Source organism: Miniopterus natalensis, chromosome 18 (assembly GCF_054644295.1).
Source record: "Miniopterus natalensis isolate mMinNat1 chromosome 18, mMinNat1.hap1, whole genome shotgun sequence".
Classification (NCBI taxonomy): domain Eukaryota; kingdom Metazoa; phylum Chordata; class Mammalia; order Chiroptera; family Miniopteridae; genus Miniopterus; species Miniopterus natalensis.
Window position 1 is genome coordinate 13,264,764 of NC_142098.1, and position 23,638 is coordinate 13,288,401.

The 23,638-nt window shown below is 50.9% G+C and overlaps 1 protein-coding gene across 1 annotated transcript in view; it reads right to left on the minus strand.

The window, feature by feature from the left end:
- Positions 1-3,702, minus strand: part of ACSF3 (acyl-CoA synthetase family member 3) — a 59,825-nt gene extending 56,123 nt beyond the window's left edge. Inside the window, exons 1-2 of the mRNA XM_016221072.2 lie at positions 3,028-3,702; positions 1,433-1,588 (exon numbers count right to left, since the gene is read on the minus strand). Of these exons, the coding sequence (XP_016076558.2) occupies positions 1,433-1,588; positions 3,028-3,693 (822 nt within the window). The 5' untranslated portion in view covers positions 3,694-3,702. The remainder of the gene's footprint in view (positions 1-1,432; positions 1,589-3,027) is intronic.
- Positions 3,703-23,638: the final 19,936 nt, after the last annotated feature.

Here is a 23,638-nt window from a genome sequence, read left to right on the forward strand (position 1 = left end):
GAAACCTCAGTGGAGCAGAGTGGTCTGTGCTGGGAGAGCAATGTGCAGTAACTTACACAAGGAGGAGGCCTACCTGTGGGCTGCCTTGGTCCCAGGAGGCCTTCCAATGGAGAATTAGGGGGTCTTGGAGAGCCCAGAGTACTGCTGCATTCTTGTGCACAGTCAGGTGAAGCCTCCTCTGCCTGAGGTGAGCCTTTTCTCACATCACCCTGTGGCTATCCCCACTTGCCCTGAGCAGTCACTCCAGCCAAGCAGAAATAGCTTCAGATGCTGCCCCACCCCATCCCCAATCCTCCCTTCAGTGGCTGGGGGGAGCAGTGCTGAGAATCACAGACTTTGGAAGGGCCCTCAATCAGAGCCCCACAAGGAAAGGGGGGTGGGGAAGTGGCCTGACCCCTGGGCTAGGAGGCCACGTGTAGGTCTTTATCCTTGAAGGCAAACAATGCCTCAGCACCCTGCCCTGACAGGTATGTTTAAGTACAGACTCTCTGTTCATCTAAAAACATTAAGAGTCCTGTAGCTGAAAAATAAAACACAAAAAGATGAAGGCAGAGCTCAGCCGTTGAAGGAGCTGAGGGAGTCCCAGAGCCCTCCCTGCTAGCCCCCATCCCAGCGCTGTGCCTGTGCTCTCAGGTCAGGATCTGAAAGGTTCCAGGGGACAGCTGTGCATCAGGTCACAAGTGTCAAGTGGCAAGGTCAGATCCCAGGTCCCTTCTCCTTCAAATCAGTGTCCTTCATGGCTGTGCTCTGCTCAGTAGTGAGGGCTCCGCTCCCACTTCCCTCTCCACACAGCCACAACATGTCCCCTCCCGAGACCTCACAGTAGGAAGGAACAACTGCTGAAAAAGGGACAAGCAAGGAAACTAATAAAGAGCCCCCAGCTGGACCATCCACTCCAGAACTGCTAAAAGCTAGTGTAGTTGGCTCAAGAATGGCCCCCAAATGTCCTCATTACCAGGGATGTGCTACCTCAGGTTGCAGAAGGGACTTTGCAGATGTGATTAAGTTAAGGATCTTGAGATGAGGAGGCCACCCTGGATATCTGGGTGGGCCCTCTGTGATCACCGGGTCCTTAAGGGAGGGAGGCAGAGGGAGAGGTGAGCACAGAAGCAGAGAATGAAGTGATACAGCCACAAGGCAAGGACTGTGGTGCCTCTAGAAACTGGAGGAGGCAAGAACAAATTCTCCCCTGGAGCCTCTAGATGGAATCAGCCCTGCCAACCCCTTGATTTTAGCTCCCTAAGACTCATTTTGGACTTCTGACTTTAAGACTGTAAGAGAATAAACTTGGGCTGTTTTAAACCCCCACATTGGGATCATTTGTGATGGTGGCAACAGAAAACTTGCACTGTTGGCAACGTTTACACCAGAGGAAGGTGCCTGGTTGTCAGGTGCCCAATCTGGCCCTGCTGAGAGCTCATCTGCAACTTACCAGCTGGGCGCTGAACTCCGGGAGCATCACACAGGTGGCTCCCACCCAGAGTGGACAGAGCAGCTTGTTGACCACGCCATGGACGTGGTGCAGAGGAAGGACATGAAGGATCACATCGTCTTTAGTCCATGCCCACTTGTGGACCAGCCCCGTCACCTGAAGGACAACAGCACAGTCTCAGACAGGAGGGAAGCCACCATGCAAATGGAGGAACTCAGAGGGGGTCGCCCCAGCTGAGAGGAGGAGGCGGAGGAGAGAAAGCTCATTCTTTTCCCCCATCCTTAATGGCATCTACAGGAGATGGTAATGAAATGATGAGGTTCTGACTGAGGGTCTGTGGTTAACCCACTTACCCCTACGATGGAGAACAGTCACACAGTCAGGGGCTTCAGTCAATTTGAAAGGGTCTTTGATTTGGTGTCCTGTGGCCTCTGCAAACACTTTTGGTGGCTTCCTCCCAGGTGGTAAGAGGTGCAAACACTCTTGGTGCAAACAACTCTTCCCCCCGGCGGTCAGAGGTGCAATTTCAGCTCTGACAGGCCTGTGACTTGGAACCTCACCAGAGGCCAGTGCTGTATGCAGCTGCCCAACCTCTGATGCCTGTCTGAGCTCCCTGCTGCTTCCAGCACCACCTTCAGTTCAGCCATGAAGGAACCCAGAGCTGGGTGTTCCAGGCATATCCTCAGCTTTCACTGGGAAGCAGTGTGAGACTTGCCCATTTGAATCACCTGAAGTCACCAGTGAGCACACCTTCCTGCATGCCTCAGTGACCGCTGTGTATAAACACATGTGAGATAATCACTCCCCTTAGAAATACAAGTGAAGAGAGAGTCTCTCCAGAAGAAAAGTACACCTCCTCCAGGAGGTAAAGGTAATATACCAATCTTGCTTCCTTGCAGCCAGCCTGGATTCAGCTTACCACTAACTCACGGGACTGAGTTAGTCTAAATGCAATGGCACTGACCTCCTTCCTCTAGTGGTTTGAGTTTCTGTTTTATTTTATTGCTCCTACTGTATAACAGTCTTTACTGTGCATTGAATAGTTTTTTGGAAGGCAGAAAGGTATAAATGACAGATAAATAACGTGGCTGGGGAGTTTTGCAAAGATGGTAACTAAAGCTACAGAACACAAAAATAACACCCAAGACACATGCACGTGTCAGTTCCTGCATTCAGGTTTCACAAGTAAGCCCCCATTTTCGGTGCTGATCACATACCCTGATTATTTGCTTTATGGCTGATCTCTGAAAACCACCTTACCATCATGTCCTTCATATGCCCAAATCTGTCCTTCACATGCCACACAGCTCTGGGGGAGTCCCTCAATGGATCTGTAAAGCTCTCTACACTTGAGTGCTGCATCCCCTCAGCCCTTTCCCAGGAGCTGTCCTACATGGTTTAGTGGGACTGTTGGTCACATGGCATTGAGACCTTTTACTGCTGCATGTTTCAGGTGGGGCTGGTAGGATGGTGACAGCTATGAATGGCCCTACAGAAAAGTACATGAGCACCACACTATCCCCAGCAGCCATGCTCTAACTGTGTCTATAATTGCCTGACCCCTCCCAACAGTGGTGGCCCACGCAAGCACTCACCACAGCCCTGATGTTGTGATGGGTGCTCAGGACACCCTTGGGCCTCCCTGTAGTCCCACTGGTGTAGATGATCATGGCACCCCGGTCTCTCCAGTCTCGTTCCAGCACCTCCCCTTCCCTGTGCTCCTCAGCCGGCCCATTGTAGACTGCAGGTAGGAGAGGCAGGAGTGGGACCCCTAGCTTCCTGACCACTGGACTCAGGAGCTCCACATATTCCTGGCCAGCAAGAACCACAGAGCTGCGGGAATCCTGGATAAAGTACTCCAGGTCGGCCTGGGGGTGCTTCCTGTAGAGAGGGACAGCGATGCCACCACTCATCCATGTGGCCCACTGCGCAACCACATAGGAGACGTCATTGGAACACATAAAGGAGATCCTCTCCTCCCGCAGGTCCTGGCTGGCACACTCACGGATCCTGCAGATCTCCTGGGACAGGCGGAGGCTGCGGTAGTAAAGGTCCTTGTATGTGTGGTGCCCATGTTGGTCAATGAGGGCAACTCTGTCTCCAAAGGCCAGGGCGCGGGTGAACACTGGGGCACTCTTGTCAGAGCGGGCTGCCAGGGCTACGTGCAGAGGGCGGCTTCCTCCATGTCTTAAGGGAGCCAGCTGGTGGGAGGCCACTGCACAGACCAAGCGCTGGAAGGACATCACCATGTGAGGCAGCATGGCATCAACAAATATCAACTTCGTTTCCCTGGGGCAGGGCTGGAAGAGGAAGAGAGGACGCCACATGTTACTGTGCCTGACTCCGTCCTAACTCACCCAAAGAAGATTTAAAATACTCGACCAGACCAAGTTGGCCTAACTTTCCATCATAAGGTAACATCCTAAGTAGGAAATGCTGCCTCTCACCACATATCACCTTTGGAATTTAAATGTCCAACATTTAATCTCATTAGTTTAAGGATTTCAAAAATATACAAGGCTCTAAAACAATGAACTAAACAATGAACTGAACTGAGGAGAAGCACACAGAATTCAATGCACTTGTGGGGAAAGGGAAAAATTCCCCTTTCCCTCCTCTGGTTCTTTTGGCTACGCAGATAATCGAATCAACAAGAGACAGATTGAGAAGGGAAAATCAAATTTAATTCCATGTGCACGGAAGCCCCACATATATGAGAGTCAGAGACCCTGCATATGTAAGAGGCTCACACACAGACAGGGAAAAATGAGGCACATATGACGTCCTGAGCTAAGGATGAGGTAAGGTGCTGGGGCTTCACAGGGGAGGAAGGTCATTGCTGGACCATAAGAGCCAGAGAGTCAGTAATTAGAAGTTTGCCCTGCCCTATAGACAGGTCAACAAAGGTTATCTCTGAAAATCTCTCTTTACAGGTAATTAGGAGATTCAAATTCCTCTAGATTGTTACGAGAGGAGGGGTGGGAGGGAGCAGAAGTTTTTCTTGAACTCACAAGGTCTAAGTTGCCTTTAGCTCAAAATAATGCATGTACCACTGAGGCACATCTTGGGGTAGCTCATTCCAAACCCCCACACACTTAAGGTAAATTCTGAATAATGGTTTCAAAAAACCTGAGCCTGGAAAAAGACTAGCTAAGAGGGATAAGTACTAAGGGCCACTAAGCAAATATTCTCTCCATCAGCAGGCGAGGCCGGAGGACTCCAGGGATCCCCACATAGGCTCAGGGCTTGATTCTGCTCTCAAACGCTTCCCCAACGACGAGCACTTGGGAGCCTAGTGATGTGCAAGGTCTTAAGTAAAGCAAGTTCACGTGTTTGAAGAGTGTCCATCTATTTTTCTAAGCTGAAACATAATTCTGCCCTCTCTCTCCCAAAACATAATTACTAAGTAATGACCAAGATGGTCAGCAAGAAGTGCGAACTTGCTGGGAGGGGCTGTCACCAGCTGACTTTCAACTAGAATTCTTTGGAGTCGGAGAGAAAAGAGATGTGGGAAGGGGCCCTGGTCAGTCCAAACCTCCTGCCTTCAAGAGCAAGTCTGACTCTGGGCTCACGTTCCGCTCTAAGACACTTCCCCACAGACAGTCCTGAGAGTGAGCTCACACTTTCCAAATCGCTTCTGCATTGATGGCAGTTTATGACTGAAGTTTAGCTCAGTTCAAGAGATCAGGAACCCACCTGCTACCCTAGACTTCTTACTACCAGCATAATTGAAAATGGGTCCCTCCCAGTGCCAGTGCAGCCTATTAAGGTTAATAACCATTTGCCCTGGTTTGAAACTCTCAATTTCACAGCTCCTTCAGGAATCACTCCTCTCCATTACAGCCTCTGGAAGTCAAGAAGGGTCTCTGTTCCTCCCTCCCTGAGTAACTTCTGGCCTCTGCTCCCCTCTCAGCTTCAACTGTGGCTCTGAGTCAGAGCAGCAACTGTGACAGGGAGCTGAGGAGTGGACCAGCTGAGTTGTTTATGAAGGGTGGGGGCAGGCACAGAGACCCCAGAGAATGCTTCTGAATGGCAGGGGCTGACAGGATGCCTTCCAATGGGCCACCCAGTAACATTATAGAATAAAAGCTGTAAATCTCATCTCCCTCCCAGGCCCTGAAAATCAAGGAAGGTCAGGAATCACCAAGCAAGTGGCCCTGCCCAGCAGGAGGCGGCCCAGGCTGTCCCAAGGCTGGCTCTGCCCTCCTCAGAGTTCTCTTCATGTCTTCCACACCCTGCCCACACAGTACTGCTCTGAGGGATCTGTTTCTCCTGGGCTCAGCATATTTTCCCTGACAAATCCTCACTTTTCTCTCTTTCATTAACTTGTGTGTGTGTGTGTGGGGGGGGCAAATGTGCTATTGTTTGTTATATGTATGTACTAAACAGTTTTGTTTTCTGTTCTTAATTTAAAACAATAGATTATACACAACACTTTGTAATTACCTAACAAAACAATCAAACTCCACAACAAGAAAAATGGCTGGAGCTATGATTTGTACTGACACCCTCAGTGTGGGAAATGGGTTGCGCTGATTAGCCTTCTTGGCTGGCTTCTCCTGCAGCCAGGGACTCCTGGTAAGATAATCTCCCAGCCTGGCCAGGTGGGAGGAAATCCCACACTTCAGAGACACCCCTCACTGCCCACAGGGGCTTCATGCAGAAGCCTCTCAGCTCTGGCTGGCTGTTCCTGGGTCCTGTGCAAGTATTCCTTAGGCTCTAGGGCCTTTAACAAAGTTCAATTCCAAATAGAGGCCATCTATCAAAAGCCAGAGAGTGTCCTAAGACTTCTCTGTGCTCTGCTCTCCACACATGGTTCAGAGGCAGGTTCACATCTGGTTTTACACCCTGGATTTCTGTTACTATAAAGAAACCTGACATACTGTAAGAAAACAGCTAGGCTTGACCAGAGTAAACAAGAAATGAGATAAACATATGTGATACGCCAGTTTCAGAAAGCCAGCCAATGAAACGCAAACCAGGGCAGCTTTAACATGTTTTCTTTTCTCACTTCTAGCAAATTCATCTCTATTTGCTTGGGCGGGGGGCAAGGGGGGGATGGAAACAGGGGGACTAAAACAAAGAAAATCTGCAAACGGAAAACAGAAAATCTACTATGCGGTATTTCTGGGTTATGGCTGAGGCCAGTTTCTTGCTGGTGAGAGCACAGATGTTCTAGGGGTGCTAGTTTAAAGTGATGGCACTTTCTGGGTGCTAAAAAGCAGAGTATTCAGGCAGCCAAGTGCGGCTCACACAGACACATGGTGACAGTCTCGGACCACGAGCTAGGAAGCAACTGCTTCTCCCACCCCTCTCCCCAGAAGACATGAGGGGTGTTAGATACAATGCCACAACTACAGCTACCAATATCAACAGGACTCTCCTTTCTTCAAGACCTACTCTCTGGGGTCTTAGAGAAAAAGCATCTCCCACTTCATTTCTGCCTCATTCCCCTGGGGCACCAGGAGCTGCACCATGCCGGGGGAGGGGGATAGTCAGCTTGAGATAGAAAACTGGAAAACGGCTGACCACCCTCCCTCCCTAGCTAGGGCCTTGATTAAGGTCTGGAAGTGGCTATAAATGCCCTGTGGGCTGTGAACGGATGCAGTGAAAGTCATAGCAACAACTCCAAGGGAAACATAGAGGCCATAAAATAACAGGCCTGAAGCAGTGATCCAAACCCAGGCGTGGCTGGTCCCACGAGTGTGTTATGAGCTAAGTGGTGAGGAGCCTCAGTGATGGGGAGCGCACTGAGAGAGGACATCACATATTAACTCAACAGTGTCTCACAGGCCGCCTATAGGGCTGTCCCAGTCTAGGTGAGGCCCATGGCATTGACTCATCCATCCCAAAAGGTACTTCACAATCACTTCAAAATGAGACATGAAAATAGAAAATGTGGGTCCTCTGTTTCATGGTTGTATTTTAAAATGTAGCCTAAGGCCCTGGCTGGTGTTGCTAGGTGGTTAGAGCATCACCAAAGAGTTGCAGGTTTGATTCCCAGTCAAGAGCACATACCTCCACTGCAGGTTTGTTCCCCGGCCCCAGTTGGGGCGCGTGCAGGAGGCAACCAATCAACGTTTCTCTCTTCCCACCTCTCCCTCCCTCCCACTCTCTCTAAAAATCAATGGAAAAAATATCCTCGGGTCAAGATTAACAACAACAAAAAAATGTATACTAAGAAAATAATCAGAGGTAAATATGAAGATGCACATATGGGATGTTCATTGCAGTGTTATGCATAATATTGAAAAACTGGAACTAAATTAAGTGGCCCAGAAGAGGTCTGAGGAAATAGGCATATACAAATGGGGTGTGGGGGCCACGGCCTGACTGTGGGTGGCACAAGCTGACTGGGAGAGGCTCCCAAGATACCGCCCAGGGAAAAAAGATGGTCAGAGTTAAAAAGATTCTAAGTAAACACTCAGATGTTCACAAGGTTACAGGGCTACAGGTGATTTTTGTCTTTTTCTTAGTGCTTCTCAATTTTCTCCAACCTTTTTACAATTATCACGTATGACTTTTGCAGTCAGACTTAAAAAGCTTACTAAATGTCATTTATTTTTTTAAAAAATGAAGATGTTTCAACTTCAGCATTTTTTTTCTTTTATACAAAAAAGAAACAAAAACAAAAAATGTGCTCTGGATGGTGGGTCTACAGGGTGTTTCTAACTGTCTATAGCTCTTTAATTTCTCAAAATGATAGAGGTAAATAAAAATGAGGTAACAGCATTCTTCTTTTTAAAATCCTTACCCAAGGATATGTTTTTATTTAGAGAGAGAAAAGGAAAAAGAGAAACATCTATCAGTTGCCTCTGAACAAGCCCTGACCAGGGATCGAACCCACAACCTAGGTATGTGCCCTGACCAGGATGGGGAGCGCACATCAAACCTGCAATCTTTTTGGTGTAGGGATGATGCTCCAACCAACTGAGTCATCTGACCCAGGCATCAGCATTTTTCTTTCAATTAAAGCTACTGGTTCATAAAAGGTCTATGCAAACAATGAAAATAAGGTTTGACAAAAGTGGTTCAAATACATGCTGCGCTAACGATGAGCACCAATTAGGTCATGCATCTGTAGCAGCAAGAGACCTGGATGCCCCCCACCCCGCATCCCCTGCCATCAAGTCTCTGAGTGTCTGGGAGGTGGCAATACCTAGTTGGGTTCTGCACAGGGACAGGCATGAACCTGACAGACACAGTCCTGGCCTCTAAGCAGACTGCTCCTGAAGGCAGGGCCTCCTAGGGGGAGTAATATAGTTAGAGCTCAGGGTAAGAAGGAGCCAGCAAGCAAACATGCAGAGAAGGAGACGCAGGTGGCAACTGTAACTGTGGTCATACCTGGGTGTTTGTGGAACAGATGCTGACAAGTGGCCCTGCATGGTGCTCCCCATGGAGACTCACAACAAAACATCTTTTAATTTGGGTAAATACTGCCAGAGTAGCCTCCAGAGAGGTTACACTAATTTATTCTCTCACCAAACACATAGGAGCATGGGGCCACCAACCCTTCAAAACAGCTTGTCATTCAGGTATGTTACCCTGAAACACTCCATCAAAATTCTTTCAATACAGAGCTCAAATGTTCAAAGCCATGGGGATTGGGCCCTGCTTTGAACAAGTTTAAAAAAAAAAACAAAACAGTTCAGGAAAGATGTCTGTGTCCAGAACACTTCAGGTCCAGAAAGACTCTAAGGAGGAGAGCCCCCAACTTCCAACCACAAGGCCTCCTTTAGTCATGATGCTCTCCATCACCCCCAGAGGCATAGCTACCACCAAGTAAATGTAATTTGACCATGGTTTTCTCTGTTTCAATTAGCAAACTTCATAAAACTTCTCTTAGCACCCTAATGAGTCTTAGATAACCAATGTCACTGCACATCGATGTGAAAGCACAGAAACCTGCATTCTGGTGAGACAGGATGGCCTCCTCCTGGAGGACATGCTGTTTTCAGATTCCTCTGGAAGGCAGGAGCCCATCCAGAGATCCAGCAGAGACTGCTGGGTGTTTTAACCATCCAGGTTCTTGGGTCAGACCACCAGGGCACATGGACTTCTCAGAACCCTCACTCAAACACCAGGAAATTCACATCTTTTGGTTAAGAGGTCAGATTTTAGAGTCAACACAGACATAGACTGGAACATCCTCCCTTCTTCCTAGTTTTCTTCACCTGTCTAAGCCTTCAATTCTCCACTGACAAGTAATAACAAGACATTGCATGAGAGTTCTGTGAGAATGACCTGGCACACACCAAGGGGGAAGCAAGTGGCTGCACGCACCATCCCCATCATGGAGCTGCATGACAAAAATTACCTGATAAGAATGATACTTCCATTCAAATGAAGGTGGCTGGTTTCAAAATGAATAAAATGGCACCTGACTGATTAACATCACCCAACCCCCCACCCCTCTGACCCTGAGTTTAAAGTGGACCCCAGCATTTCCTGTTGTCTGCTGCCTGATGAAGGGGTAAGGTGGGAGAAATGGACTGCACTCTCCCTGCAGTGGAGAGCATTTGTTTCAACACTATGCCTGCAGCTGGAGGGAGGTTGTTTTCAAAGTTATATTTTTAAGTAACAGACATTCACACTGCATTCATGAGTACTACATTCAAATAAAAAAACCAAAAAGGAAAAACACACTTAAACCCCCATCCATATCAGCAAGTAAAATACTATTTTTAAAATGCCACCTGGAGGGAGGAAGCTTACCATCCCAGGCCTGCAGTTTAATCTACCAATTCAGTCTACCTGAAGAGAGGTTCTGGGATATGGGGTGAGAGCAAGGAAGTCTCATTTTACAGCAATCACAGCAGAGACTGTGGAAAGATCACTAGACTCTCAGGTTTCACCCCGGGAACCTCCTAGGGCCCCCTGAAACCCATTGGTAATGCCTGTGCTCCTGGGCCCAGTTTTGCCGCCCCTTGACCACGGTCCATGCCTAACCCCCAACCACGAACATCTCCCCTCCCCCGCGGGGAATCAACAACTCCCCAAACACGTGATTCCTTGTTCCTATATCTTAAGTTCTCACCCTTTCCCTTTTTGGCAAACTCCTAATCATCCTTCAAAGCCCGGCTAAATATGATCTCCTCTTTAAAGTCTCCCCTCTCTCGGGAAAGCTGCCTGCTCACAAAGCCTTCAAAACACCTGGCACTTACATATTGCTATGTTTGTTTAAAGATGAACCTGCCCACAGGTAGTTCAAGGATGATTTCTGCAGGCCAATGAGAACAGAAATGGATTTTATACATAACAAATCAAGTTTCCCTACAACAACTGCTAAACGTGGACTCCACTACCTCTAACGTCCTTCCGGGACCACTGCCCGGGGAGGGACCCTGCCCCCCAGCACCCGGCATGGGGGCGGGGCCCCTCCACGTGACACGGGGTCGCAGGAGGAGGGGCTGGGACGCGGCGGCTGTAGCCCGAGCAGCCGAGGGCCCGGTCGGACATCTCTGGCACTGGGGGAGCAGGAGGAGGCGCCGGCCTGGACCGGGCAGGGGGGCAGGGAAGCGGGCTCTACCTCTGACGGCGCAGTTTCCCGCTCCTCCTCCTCCTCCTCCTCCTCCTCCTCCTCCCGCCGGGTCGGAACCGGAACCGCGGCTGCGCGCGCACCCCACGTCCGGCGCCCAAGCTCGTCCCCCGGCGCGCGCAGCGCCACGCGGCGGGTTCCGGCCGCGAACGTTCCCGCGGTCCTCCTGTGCGGCCCCTTTGCACCGCAAGTGAGGCCCACGGAGCGAGAGTTATTTGCTTTGAATCTCCCTTAATTTAGTACCCCAGCTGGACAGCACAGCTTTCGGCCAAAGTGTCTCAAAGTCAGAATTCACAGCGGGCCGATGAAAACGCACCTTGGCCCCAGCCCTGCCTGGGGCCGGGAGAGGCTGCGGGTCAGCGGCTCCCTGGGCGTTTACGGGGCTTGGAGCCTGGATGCTGACGCTCAACTAGGCTGACTGATGTTTACCTTTACGGTGCAGCGAAGGGGAATGTGCACAGCCAGACGCAAAAGTCCATTCAGTTTGAAAAGTGTGTTTTTTCCCCCTAAAATAAAAATAACATTTTGACATCTTTGCCGGCAAACAATAAGCACAAATTGCCTGTAGAACCGCATACACAGTTTGTAGCAAGTAAATTTTCTCCGTGACTTTCTCTCAGGTGATGACTGTGAAGGAGGCAACTGCCCTGACCTTGGAGAGCCCCAGAGACCACTGAGGAGCCTGAGGATGGCTCTGTTGGTTTTGTTCCTGGATCTCAGGGAAGGTTGTGGCATCCAACATGGGTCCAAACTTGAACTTGTGGGGCCTTGGCTGCCATCCCCCTGGGTGTCATGCAGAAGATATGAGTGTGATTCTCTGATGTAAATCAACAAGATACTCTAAGGACGTTCCAGCAACATAAAGGAGGTCTTGGAGATTAAAAAATGCAACAGCCCAAGAAAAGAAGGGATGAAAAAATCTCCTAGAAATAGAACAAAAAGACTAAGAAATGGAAAACAGGAGAGGAAAGAAAAGCGAGTGGGTCTGTCCAGGAGATCCAATATGAAAAATAGAGTAGTTTTAGGAAGGGAGAGCAGAGAAGACAGGAGGAAATATCAAACACATTCAAGAAAATTAGCAGAACTAAGGGGCATGAGCTTCTGGGTTGAAGGCCACAATGTGCCTGGTACAGTGAGGAAAAGTGGGACCACAGCAACTGAGCAAATAGCATTGGGATATTTCAGAACACAGGGGTATGGAAGATCCTAAACTGCACACTCAACATCCCACTGGGACGCCCAAAAGAGTCCATCACCTGACGTGGCCCCACCTGAATTCGGGATCTTCCCTGTTATGGTCTGAATGTTTGTGTCTCCCTAAATTCATATGATGACACCTAACCCTCAATGCAATGGTATTAGATGGAGCTTAAGCCATGAGGGCCGAGATGCCATGAATGGGATTAGTGCCCTTATAAAAGAGACCCCAGAGAGTGCTCTGTCCCTTCTGCCATGTGAGGAGGACACAGAGAAAAGATGGTCATCTAAGAAGAAGTGGCTCTCACCAGACACTGAATCTGACAGCACCTTGACCTTGGACTTCCAGCCTCCAGCACTGTGAGAAAAAATGTCTATAAGCCACTCTGTAGTGTCTGTTACAGCAGGCCGAGTGGACTGAGACAGTTTCCTACACAGTTGCCCACAGCCTTCCCATCTCATCCATCATTCCTGGTGCTCAGTCACACAGATTCCTCTCCCTCCTTCCCGCCTCACATCTGGTACTGTTGGCCTTACCTTCAGAATCTTTCAGAAGCAGCCACTTCCCACCATCTCCACTGCAACCACCCCAGAGGGCCCTAGGAAACCCTTGTTTCACATCCAGATTGCTAAAATAGCCTCCTCTTGGTCTCCCTAATTACCACCCTCCTCAGTCTGTTCCTAGCACAGCAGCTGGAGTGGCCCAGTTAAAACCTGAGTCAGATCCTAGCTTCCTCACTGGCCCTGTCGCCTACACTCCTGGGGGACCCGCACCTGACAGATGGGAACAGTCATCCTCAGGAAGGCAACACTGATGGGATATCTGGCGTGTTTGCCCTATGGAGAGGAGATTTGAACAGTTGAGGGAGAGTTTGGGCATAGGAGAGAAATACATAGAAAACTCAAGAAAAAATGAGGTGATGGTGAAATACTGGGAAAACAGAAGATGCGCAGCAAAGGCAAAGTAATCGCGTTGTTTTAGGAGGCTCCATTCCCAATAATGTTTACAGAATGACAGTAATGTAAACATTAACATGCAAACGTGGATGTTGATCTAACCGAGTTTATGGTAGACTCTGGGAGGGAGGGATGGGGGCACAGGAAGGGTGTGGGGTGGAGGGCAGGGTGCGGTCGGAGAAAGTGAACCCGGATGGATTGTCCATCGCAGGAGCAAACGGAAATCAAAACGGAGGGCAGAGGAGGCTACATAGGCACGTGGAGATAAATATTAAAAGAATCGGTTGAAAGTTGGTGCCTCTGGTGATTCGAAAGGAGAGGGTGGTTCCTTACACTGTGTGGATGTATAGCTGGGTGTGAAAACTAAAACTAGACTATGAAATACACTTTAAGAGGGAGGGGACGAGGAACTGCTTTAGGGGTGTCCATGCAGATGTGGCTCCTCTCAGCTGTCAGACAGCTCCTGCCCAGCACCATCACCTTGGCTGCACTCTTGCCTCTGGTCCCCTAAACACTTTAAGAGAATTCTAAGGATTTGCGTTCCACCGGACGCACAATGGGAAGAGGAACTGGATTACCATCGGCATGCAAATCCTATCAGCGTGCCTCCAGCCCCTGCTGAATAACACTGGGCTCCTGTGCTTCCACTGCCTCCCCTTGGCCTCCCAGAAGTTCCAGAGACCGACAGGCCCCTGAGTAGGTAAAGTGTGTCCCCAGGCATGTTCCAGGCACGGGCATTTAGGCGGAGCTGTTGCCCTCCTGTAGCTCACATGCTCGTGGGGGGAGAAGGGTGAATTAAAGACAAACAAGTAATATGCCGTGCGATGTACATGTCATGGACTGAATGTCCCCCCACCTCCCCCCCAATTCACATGGTGAAACTCAACCCCTTAACGTGATGGCGTTAAGCGAGGTTTTTGGGAGGCAATTAGGAACAGACGTGGCCATGAGCGTGGAGGCCCCAGGATGGGATTAGTGGCCTTATTAGAGTCCCGAGAGCGTGCTCCTCTCTGCTCTCCAGCATGTGAAGACACAGCGTGGAGGGACACCTACAGGCCAGGAAGGCGGCTCTCATCAGACACCAGGTCTGCTGGCACCGCCATCCTAGACTTCCAGCCCCCAGAACTGTGAGAAATAAGTATCTGTTGTTTAAGCCCTCCCGTCTGTGGCATTTTGTGTTAGCTACCTAGCTGACTAAGAAGGTAAGTGCTATGAAGGAAAATCAAGCCAGGCAAGGTGATGGAGAAGGCTGTCAGGCACAGAGGTCCCGGGACCCCTTGGAGGAGGGGCATCCACTGGAGCAGGGACCTGAGGGCAGTGAGGCCGTGAGCCATGGGACTCACTGGAAAGGGGTGCGTTGTATCCATTGCACAAATGAGGAAACCAAGGCTCAGAGAAATTATGTCATGTGTCTATGCTCACACTCTACAGAGTGACAGAGCTGGGATTGGAACCCAGAACTCCATGTCCTGCCTCCCTGCTACATGGCTCTCACCTTTTCATGGCTGCAAGACCAAATAAACAAAGACACCTGTGCCCCATGCTTAAAATCAACCTCTTCCCCATACAACACTAGACCAGCCCCTTCCATAAAGAATAAATCATTTCCACAAGCTGTATCCTCAAAGGTGTTCAAGGCAGTGTTATTTATTATAGCCCCAACCAGGAAACAACCTAAGTATCCTACTACAGGCTTAGGAAATCTGGAAATGCAAAATAATGAAAGGTAACGTAGTCATTAAAAGGATAATCATGAAGCTATGTAGAAACACTAGAATTTCATATAGCTATCTGTGGTTGAATAAAAACAGCATAGAGTAATTTCCTAAAATCTGCAATATAAAAATAAGAATACAGAATTATGTGTGCACTAGGATCTCCCACTGTATACTTGAACGAGTTCTAAAGGATAGCATGAAAAATGGGAGCAGTTCTCTTCACAAGACACAAATTCCCAGATCAGATCGCTGCTAGCTCTGCCTCATGAATCCATTTTCCCCATCACCTGCATGTGCGGTTGGGGGCTCGCATGGCCTCAGGGGCCCTTCGGTTTGGTGGGGAGCTGGCCCTGCCTGTAAAAGTGCTGAAAGCCATCTTGCACCTCCTCGGCTTAGAGCCGGGAGGCCCTTGTCATACAGAGATGAGCCCACTGGGCTGAGCTTCTCACTGCCCCTTGACCCTTCCAGAGAGAGTCCCATCTGTTCAGGACCTGAGCTGCAGTTGGATCTGACCCTTGGAGGAGAGGTGCCCTTGGGAGGGAGCCTTGCGTGGGTGTAGCCTCTACGCTGCTGTGTGGCCCTGGCCTCTCACTCTGCAGCTGCTTCCAGCTGGGAGGCCCCCCACAAATGTAAGGGAGTATTGTTGGTGGCCAACTTCTCTCATCTATGAAAGGGGGTAATGACAGCACCCACCTGAGGTCCTAGCTGAATCCTGCTGTAGGAGCCAGGACACTAAAGCTGTTCATAAATATGAACTGCTGCTCCTCTTCTGCTCCTCTCCACTGCTGTTATTATCATCATCCGTCTGGCCAGCCCCTCAAACAGAGAACCCAGAGCAGGCGCTGGTAAATGGGTGCTGAGGAATGGAGGTGGCTTCTTCGGAGGCAGACAAGAGCGGCTGCGGTCTCTGCGTGGGGTGGATGGCTTCCGCCCGCCCCAACAACTTAAGCAGAGCTCTGCTGCAGTTCAGCCTCGCCCTGAAGACTCCCATCCACTCCCAGCCCACAGTGTTTTCCAGAGGGAATCCTTGCGCTTGGCACAGAGGCAAGTAGGAATCATCGCCCCCCCCCCCCCCCCATTCCCTTTACACCTCCAGCTTAATGAGCCCAAACTGCTCGGGGCGTCTGGGTCACACCTTTTCACTTGATTAAAGCAAAACACAAATCTGGCTGGCAGCAGTCTCCTCACAAAGGGAGCTTCTGCAAACTGTGAACACATTACCTTCCCTCTGCAGGCTCTCACACTGCTAGCTGAGAAGGGGGGTTGATGGCGCTGAGTCAGCTCAGAAAGCACTTGGGATTTTCTAGTCAGCTGCAGCCTGGGGAAGGGGTTACAGACCCCAGGGTTAGAGTCAGGCAACACCTGGGTTCTGACCCTGCCTGCAGCTGCCAGTCTCCGAGATAACCACGGTGGACCCCGCCTCCTGGTATCTGTGCCCGCATGTAGTCCCATAGAAACTAAATAAGACTGTGTCAACAACAGGGTTTTGAGGAACGGTAACTTCTGGGTGAGGTGAGAAACAGCATTAAGCTTTCTCCTGGCTCTCTCTAGGACCACATGCTCTGATGGGGCCCAGCTGCCATGTTGTGAGGACACTCAAGCAGCACTCTGGAGAGCCCAGATTGGGAGGAACTGAGGATTCCTGCCCACTTTGGAAGAGTCTCCATCAACCCCGGTTGAGCCTTCAGATGAGACAGTGGCCTCTGCTGACATTCCAGCTGCAACCTCTCAGGAGGCCCTGAGCTAGGACCACCCAGCTGAGGTTGTACCCAAATTCCTGACCCACAGAAACAGTGAGATAATAAATATTTGTTATTTTAAGCCACCAAGTTTTGGGGGTAATTTGAACATAGCAATAGAGAACTGATACACTACTTCTTTAAGTTGTAGCTGTGTGATTTGGAGCAAATTAATCTCACTGAGTCTCAGTTTCTCAACTGAAGAATGCCTACCTCTGATGGATGTTATAAAAATTAAATAAATATTTCATGTAAAGCTCTTAGCATGGTGTCTAGAATCTAACAAATGCTGAAAAATCACTATGATAAACGTCTAAATAAATATCTATCATAAGAGGAAAGGATCAGGAAGACCTAGGTTCAGACAGATGGGTTCAAGGACGGCTTTGTAGACAAAGCAACATTTGAATTGGTTCTTGAAGGATAAATAGGATTTGCACACAAGGAGAGGGGAAGAGAGGGCAGGCAGTGCCTGCTGTAGACAATCCATGCTCAGTGGAAACTTGGGGCTTGAAGAGGTGCAATGGGAGATAAGACTGAGAAGGCTGGCTGGGGTCATATTGGAGTTCTGGAATTAAGGAGCCTAGAATTTACTTTGTGAGGAGTGGGAAGCCACTGGAGGATTCTGAGTCAGCAATGGGAAACTGGAGGGAACCCCAAGGTGTGGCACTTCATGGTAAGGCCATGTCTGGTTCTTGAGGCCTGCACAGCATGCGGGAGGCTCTCAGAGAGCTTGAACTTGGTCCTGTGCACTAGCGCTTTTCACAGTCTACCACCCCGAGGACTCAGGGCTCTTTCTGTGGTTCGGTGAGGTCAAAACCAGCTGCACAATAACACTAAGACGCCACTGGCTTTTTTTCACAAGTAGACCTTTGCCTTGATGGTGCAGATGCAAAGTGGGCACAACGGTAGCTGTCCAAACTCAGTCAAGGCCGCAGCCCTGAGCTGTGCTCATGGTCACTGTGTCTTTCACGCTCACACATACAAAGAAACACCGTTTCCCCTGAGACTGTCCTTGATGAGGCAGCAACATGATGGTTCACATTAAATCTCAACCCTGAGTAATCATCTTTTTAAATCTCTTCTGTGACAAAATGGGAAATGCACATAAACCAGCTCTCTTGCCCTGGTGATTAATTTTATGTGTCTCCCTGACTGGGCTCAGGGATGCCCAGCTGGCTGGTCAACTTGATTTCGGGGGTCTCTGAGAGGGTGTTCCTGGAAGAGATTAGCATTTGAATCAATAGACTGAGTACAGATATGCCCTCCCCAAGGTGGGTGGACCTCATCCCATCTGCTGAGGGCCTGAAAAGAACAAAAAGACAAAAGGGCAAATTTGCTCTCTGTGTGAGCTGGGCGGCCTATCATCTCCTTTCCTCTTGCCTCAGAGCTCCTGGTTGATGGGCTTTCAGGCTTGGACTGAATTACACCACTGGCATTCCTGGTTCTCCAGGTTGCAGATGACGGATGGTGGGACTTTTCAGCTTCCATGCATGTATTTATGGCATGCACACGTATGTATGGTCATGCACACCCCTGCATGAACACATACATGTGTGCAGGAAAACGCATGCATGTCATACATGCATGTATGGGTGCACTTATATGTACCAGCACACACTTAACAGGGACATCTATGAGCCTCTCCCCATTGCCTTCCACCTACTTCTTTCTTTTATGCCCAAGGCCCACATGAAGGATACGAGATTTCAGAACCTGATCAGAACAGCTACTGGCCTGGACTTGGGGAAATTTCTGCAGCAGCCTCACACCTTCCAGGGTCAGCCGTTGGCACCTTGCAAAAGGACTGAACACCACCAGATGTTCAAGCCTTGACCAAGAGCCACGCAAACTGTGGGGACCATGCCCTGTGGCTAACCTCCTTCCCCAAGGTGTGATAAACAAGGCTGACCATTCAGGACTGACATCACAGATGTGGACACCACGGGGAAGACCCAGCAGGACAAAGCAGCCCCCAGCGCGGGCATGCCACGGCCCCAGCTCCCTGCTGGCAGCGCCTCCCTCCACAGAGCCTGGAGAGGTAAAACTGAGCCAGTGTCTTCAGGCCACCCAGTGCAGGCTCCTTGCACACGGTGCTGCAGCCAGCTTTGGAAGTACTTCTAGAGTGGCCCTGACCCACGCCAGCATGCCATTTGGGATGTGGCCATTACTTCAGTAACTACTTGTGGCACACTGGAAATTCAACCTGTTTCCAAACCCTCCTTCTTCCCACCATGTTCCTCCTCCTCCTCAGGCCCTCTAGTCTTCCTCTGCTGTCACCCTTGAGCCCCCACCCATCCCCACCACATTCCACATGCCTCTCACTGCACAGGGCCATGAGTAAGTGCCAAGGCAGACACGGTGTCTCCTGTGAGGGTCCCTGGCCGAGGCACTGTCTGCTTCGTGGCACTGGGGTCCCTGGGCACGTTTTACCCCCTGCAGAGAGGACAGCTAGTGCTGCAAGGCCGATGGAACCTGAGGGCCCTGAGGAACCCAGAAGAGTTTCTCGAGAAAGGAAACTTTACAAAATTGTGAGGCTGTTTCTGGGCCAAGGAAAACCTGGACTTGAATGGGAAAATCCAGAGCCAGTGACAAGAGGGAAGTTCCTGTGAATCTAGATGTGTGCAAACCAGATGGCCCCTTAGCCTCAGAGATGAGAGGAACGTGTCCTCACTTGGCACTTTCCAATTTGCAAAACTCTTTCCCAGATGCTGAGCCACCTGAATGGACCTTCGCAGCATTCAGAATTACTGCTACCTCCACAAAAGGCCTGAGAAGGGGGTGCCAGGAGGGGGCATGGGGTCTGTCTGGGCACAGTGTAAGATCCTGTGAGTCACAGTCTGGCTGAGTTTGGAGTACTTCATTCATTCATTCATTCTTTGGAGAAGCTCATTCATTCATTCTTCCCCTCAACCTGTTGGCGGGGGATGGGGTGGGGTGAAGATGTGTTGGCCCTAGAAAACCATCTCATCTGCAGAATGTTTTGGGGATGCCCGTGCCCAAGGGCTGAGGGGTGCCCACTCACCAGAGGTGGGTCGGAGCGACCAGGGCCCCTGGGCCATAGGCTGGGACAAAGGGAGTGAGCTACTAAGGGGAGGGGGGAGGTGCATTAAATGCAGTGAGGTGAAACCCTGAAAATGAAATGGGACAATTGTTTTTTAAAAATAAAAATGATCCTAAGAAGGAGTAGGGAGGCCCCAGGAAACTGGAACCAGGGCTGCAGGAAGAGGCCAGTGCTTCTGCTGTCTCAGAGTGGGATGGGGAACAGAATGGGGGTGGGGGCGCTTCTCCTCTTTTTGGCATGTTTCTCCCTTTCATCCAGGGCTCCCAGAGTCTCTGAAAATGGGCGTGTGTACAGAGCAAGCTGCCAGCTGGATTCATGCAGTTCAATGCGGACTCTCACCCTGAGCCAAGGTCCAAGGAGAGGTTGTGCAGAGCCTCACGCGCCCCCTTCCCTTCTTCCTCCGCTCTCGCCATCCTCACTCAGACATGGCCCTGCAGGCCTCCACACAGCAGGAGTCCGGGGAAGCCGAGGTGCAGTGTGTGGGACTGTGTGCAGGAAAGGCCAGTCTACTCGATCCTTAGTGGTCCTGGCAGGTGAGCCAGACCATGCCACCTGGACATCTGGACACCTGAACAACCCCTTCTTCTGCCATCAAACATGAGCTGGGAGCTCCAGGAGGAGGGTAGCGGCTGAGGGATACGTTAGAGGCCATAGTGCTCTGGGCCCAGGAATTTCTGAGGTCACCCAGGACAGAGCTGTGGGGCTGAGTGGCTGGAGAGGTTGCCTGGGCATTGGATTCAACCCCAGCTCCCCAGAGCACACTTACTGTTAGGAAAATGAGAGGCTTGGGAAGCTTCCAGAGGGTTCCATGGCCCAGCTCTGCCACAATCTGGACCCAGCAGGAGGCCCTGGAGGGGGTCCTACCTGGCTTAGGTCCACATTCCGGGCTCAGCATGGGCCTGGGGCAGGAGGTGAGCAGTCCAGCTGCCCACATGCCCTGAGGAGGCATGTTGGCAGAGCTCCTGGCCCAGCCTCCATTCAGCACTCTTGATGGGGTCTGCCCTCACGTTCCCATCCCGGGGCCTGGACTCAGCCTCCACTTCTGGCCTCCTCTGCTGTTCTATCAGAATGATTTTTGAATTCAGGTCACTTTGGGCTCAGACCCAGTATGGAATCCTTGGAAGAAGCTGGCCATGCTCCATCCAGGCTTCTCCCTGGCAGCCTTGGGGTTGTGGGGCAAGGTGGCTCTAGGCCCAGTCCCAGCAACTGCCTGCTCCTGGCCCCCCAGCAGGTGCGGGCTGTTCTAGCCACCTGCAGAGGCCAGTGGGTGGAGGGGCTGCCGCGCACTGGGCCTGGGACTTCCACAGCCTGTTTCTTGCAGCTTCCCCTCCCCAGGCTCCCCATGAAGCCATTCCAGGAACACTTCTCAATTCTTGTGCTTTTCATTTACGTGCTCCCAGAGCATATTTGCATCCCTAGTAGGGCATCTGGGTTTAATCAGAATGACAGCTGAGCAGTCTCTGCCCCTGACTCCGGGCCATTCTGGAGTGGGCTCTGTGCCAGCCAGTCTGCTGCACAGCCGTCCTATCCTTGTACCCCTCCAGCCACTCCTCTGAGCCTCAGTCTGTCTTCCTGGAGTGCAGGAAGCAGGACCAGAAGGTCCCATGCCCTCCCAGGGCCCTTCCTGTGCAGGATCCTGTTCTACCCCCCAGACAGAAGCTGCTCCCCTTGGGTTACCTGCACTTGGGAGAGAGCACAGGAACCAGCCCAGGAGAATGTTATCCAGGGAGACAGGGTGGAGAAATACTTGGAGGCTGTGTGCAGGGACTGCTGGGCCACTGATTGTCCAGGGAAGTATGGGCAGAGCCCTCAGGGAACTGGAGAAGACATAGGCAGGATAAGGTGACAATGATGTGGAAAGAGTGACAGTGATGACAAGAGTGATGCCGGTGCCAAAGGTAGTTCACCAAGCTCTAATTCCAGGACTGCATGGGCCAGGTGATTCCACAAAACCACCTGTGCAAACTTCTCAAGCCCACAGAAGGGGCGTCTACAGTTCAGGAAAGTGCAGCAGGAAGGCCACGCGTAGTGAGCGGCCAGCAGGGCCCAGTGCCTGGCAGACACTCCTTGTAAAGGTGACACGCGGGTACCATTGCATTAAAGTCCAGTTCAGCCCCATGAACAAAGGCCAGAGAACAGACACATCCCTGGCGGGGGTTAGGGGGAAGAGTGGAAAAGGAAGGAACCCCACTGGCTTGACCTGGAGTATCTGCACTATGGCCTCAGGGATCGAAAGATAGGGAAGCAGACCCTGGACCAGAGAGGAGCAGCAGAGGAGAGATGTGGGTGTTGGGTCCTGGCTCCATCACTCACTGCTTATACCTCACTGAGCCTCAGTCTGTTGGTCTGTAAAATGGGTCCAACGTGGCACCAATTGCACAGTGGTGGGAAGACTGGATGAGAACCTCTGTGGGAGGGAGGCTTGACAGATATTGTTTCTGTCTTTTATCTCTCGATCAAGCAGAGGCCAACTGGAAAGGAGAAGCTCAAGAAGGAGCCAGCGGGAGCACAGTGCCCACCTGATACCCAGCCTCCCAGAGCAGATGACACAGGTGTCCCTCTCCTGTCCCAGTTGATCCTCCAGATAAGAAAGTAACAGGGTTGGTGGCTTTGAGCCTCCTCAGAGGCTGTCCCCTCCCTGCTTTAGCCACAAGGTTCATGGGGAGACCCTCCCCCACAAAACACTAGACAAAATTCTTATTGAATGAGCCTCCCCTGGGCCAACTCTTTACCCTTGCCGAACATGCTGCTCCATTTTACAGATGAGGATACAGGCTCAGAGAGGTCTAGCAGCTTTTCCAGGACCACACAGCAAGCCCATAGCAGAGCAGGATCCAAGCTCAGACACTCCAGGAAAGGTCTGGCCTCTGCCTTTGGTGTGTCCAGAACATGGGGCAGGTGCCTAAGGTGCCCTACAAATATTTGCACATGGCGGCGATGAGGCAGGGAGGGTGTGCCGTGTCCACGTGCAGAGGAAAGAGGACCTCCAAAGGCACTGGGACAGGCCTGAGCTGCAAATCCGGTCAAACCCAGATGTGGAGGAAGTTTATTTGACCAACACGATGATTATGTTTTAAAAGTTTGATTTTCTTTGGGTGAGGTGTGACCTCCTATTCCCCCCTCCCCCTTTACCTCCTGGTCTGCACCTGGCTGTGCCTCTTCTTGGCTGTCACTGCTCCTGGTTGGCGGCTGGTGTGTGTGGGGACAGCAGCCAAGTGTGAGGGAGCCTCCTGTCACCTGCACCTCCCTGACTCAGCCCATACCATACACACATCCTGCCCTCCTAAAAGTGACCAGCACCGTGAGACACAGGGACACAGTCCCCTCCACCCCACCCTTCTGTAGGAAGGGACCTTAACCAGCCTTCACACATGCAGAGATACAAGTGTCACAAGGGCAAGCAGTGTGAGGGCTCCCAAGTCTAGTTGGGAGCTGCAGCTATGAGCAGGAGGGAAATTCCAAAGAACTTCAGACTAGCAGAGAGCCCCCAAAACGTCCACTCGAGACCAGCTTCGATCCTGTCTAGCCAGGCTCCAAGAGACCAGGGAGTGATCACCTCCAGCTGATCAGGAGGGGACCTGGTTTGGCTCCATAGCCTGCTCTCAGGCCTCAGTTTCCCTTATGTTGAAATATGGGGTTGAATGAAATCCGTGGTTTACCTTTTTAACACATCTCTCTCTGTCTGAACCATCCTCCCTCCAAAAAATATTTTTTACATGTAAGCTCAATATTTACTTATTCCAAATAATATTGATCGGAAATATGTAAACTAGACAGTTGGAATTCCTAGGACCTGGGTTGGAGGACTGGGAAGTTTGCTTGGCCACCCCCAAGGCAGCCTATGAGGGGCCCACGGAACCCTTATTCTCTAGGGAACCCAGTTTGAGAATGCTTGCACTGGGTCACACACATCAGGCCCTCCCAGCTTGGCCTAGGTGTGTGTGATGGTCCAAGCTCTCCCCAAGGGCTGGGAGCCAATCAGGAGCAAGCCCT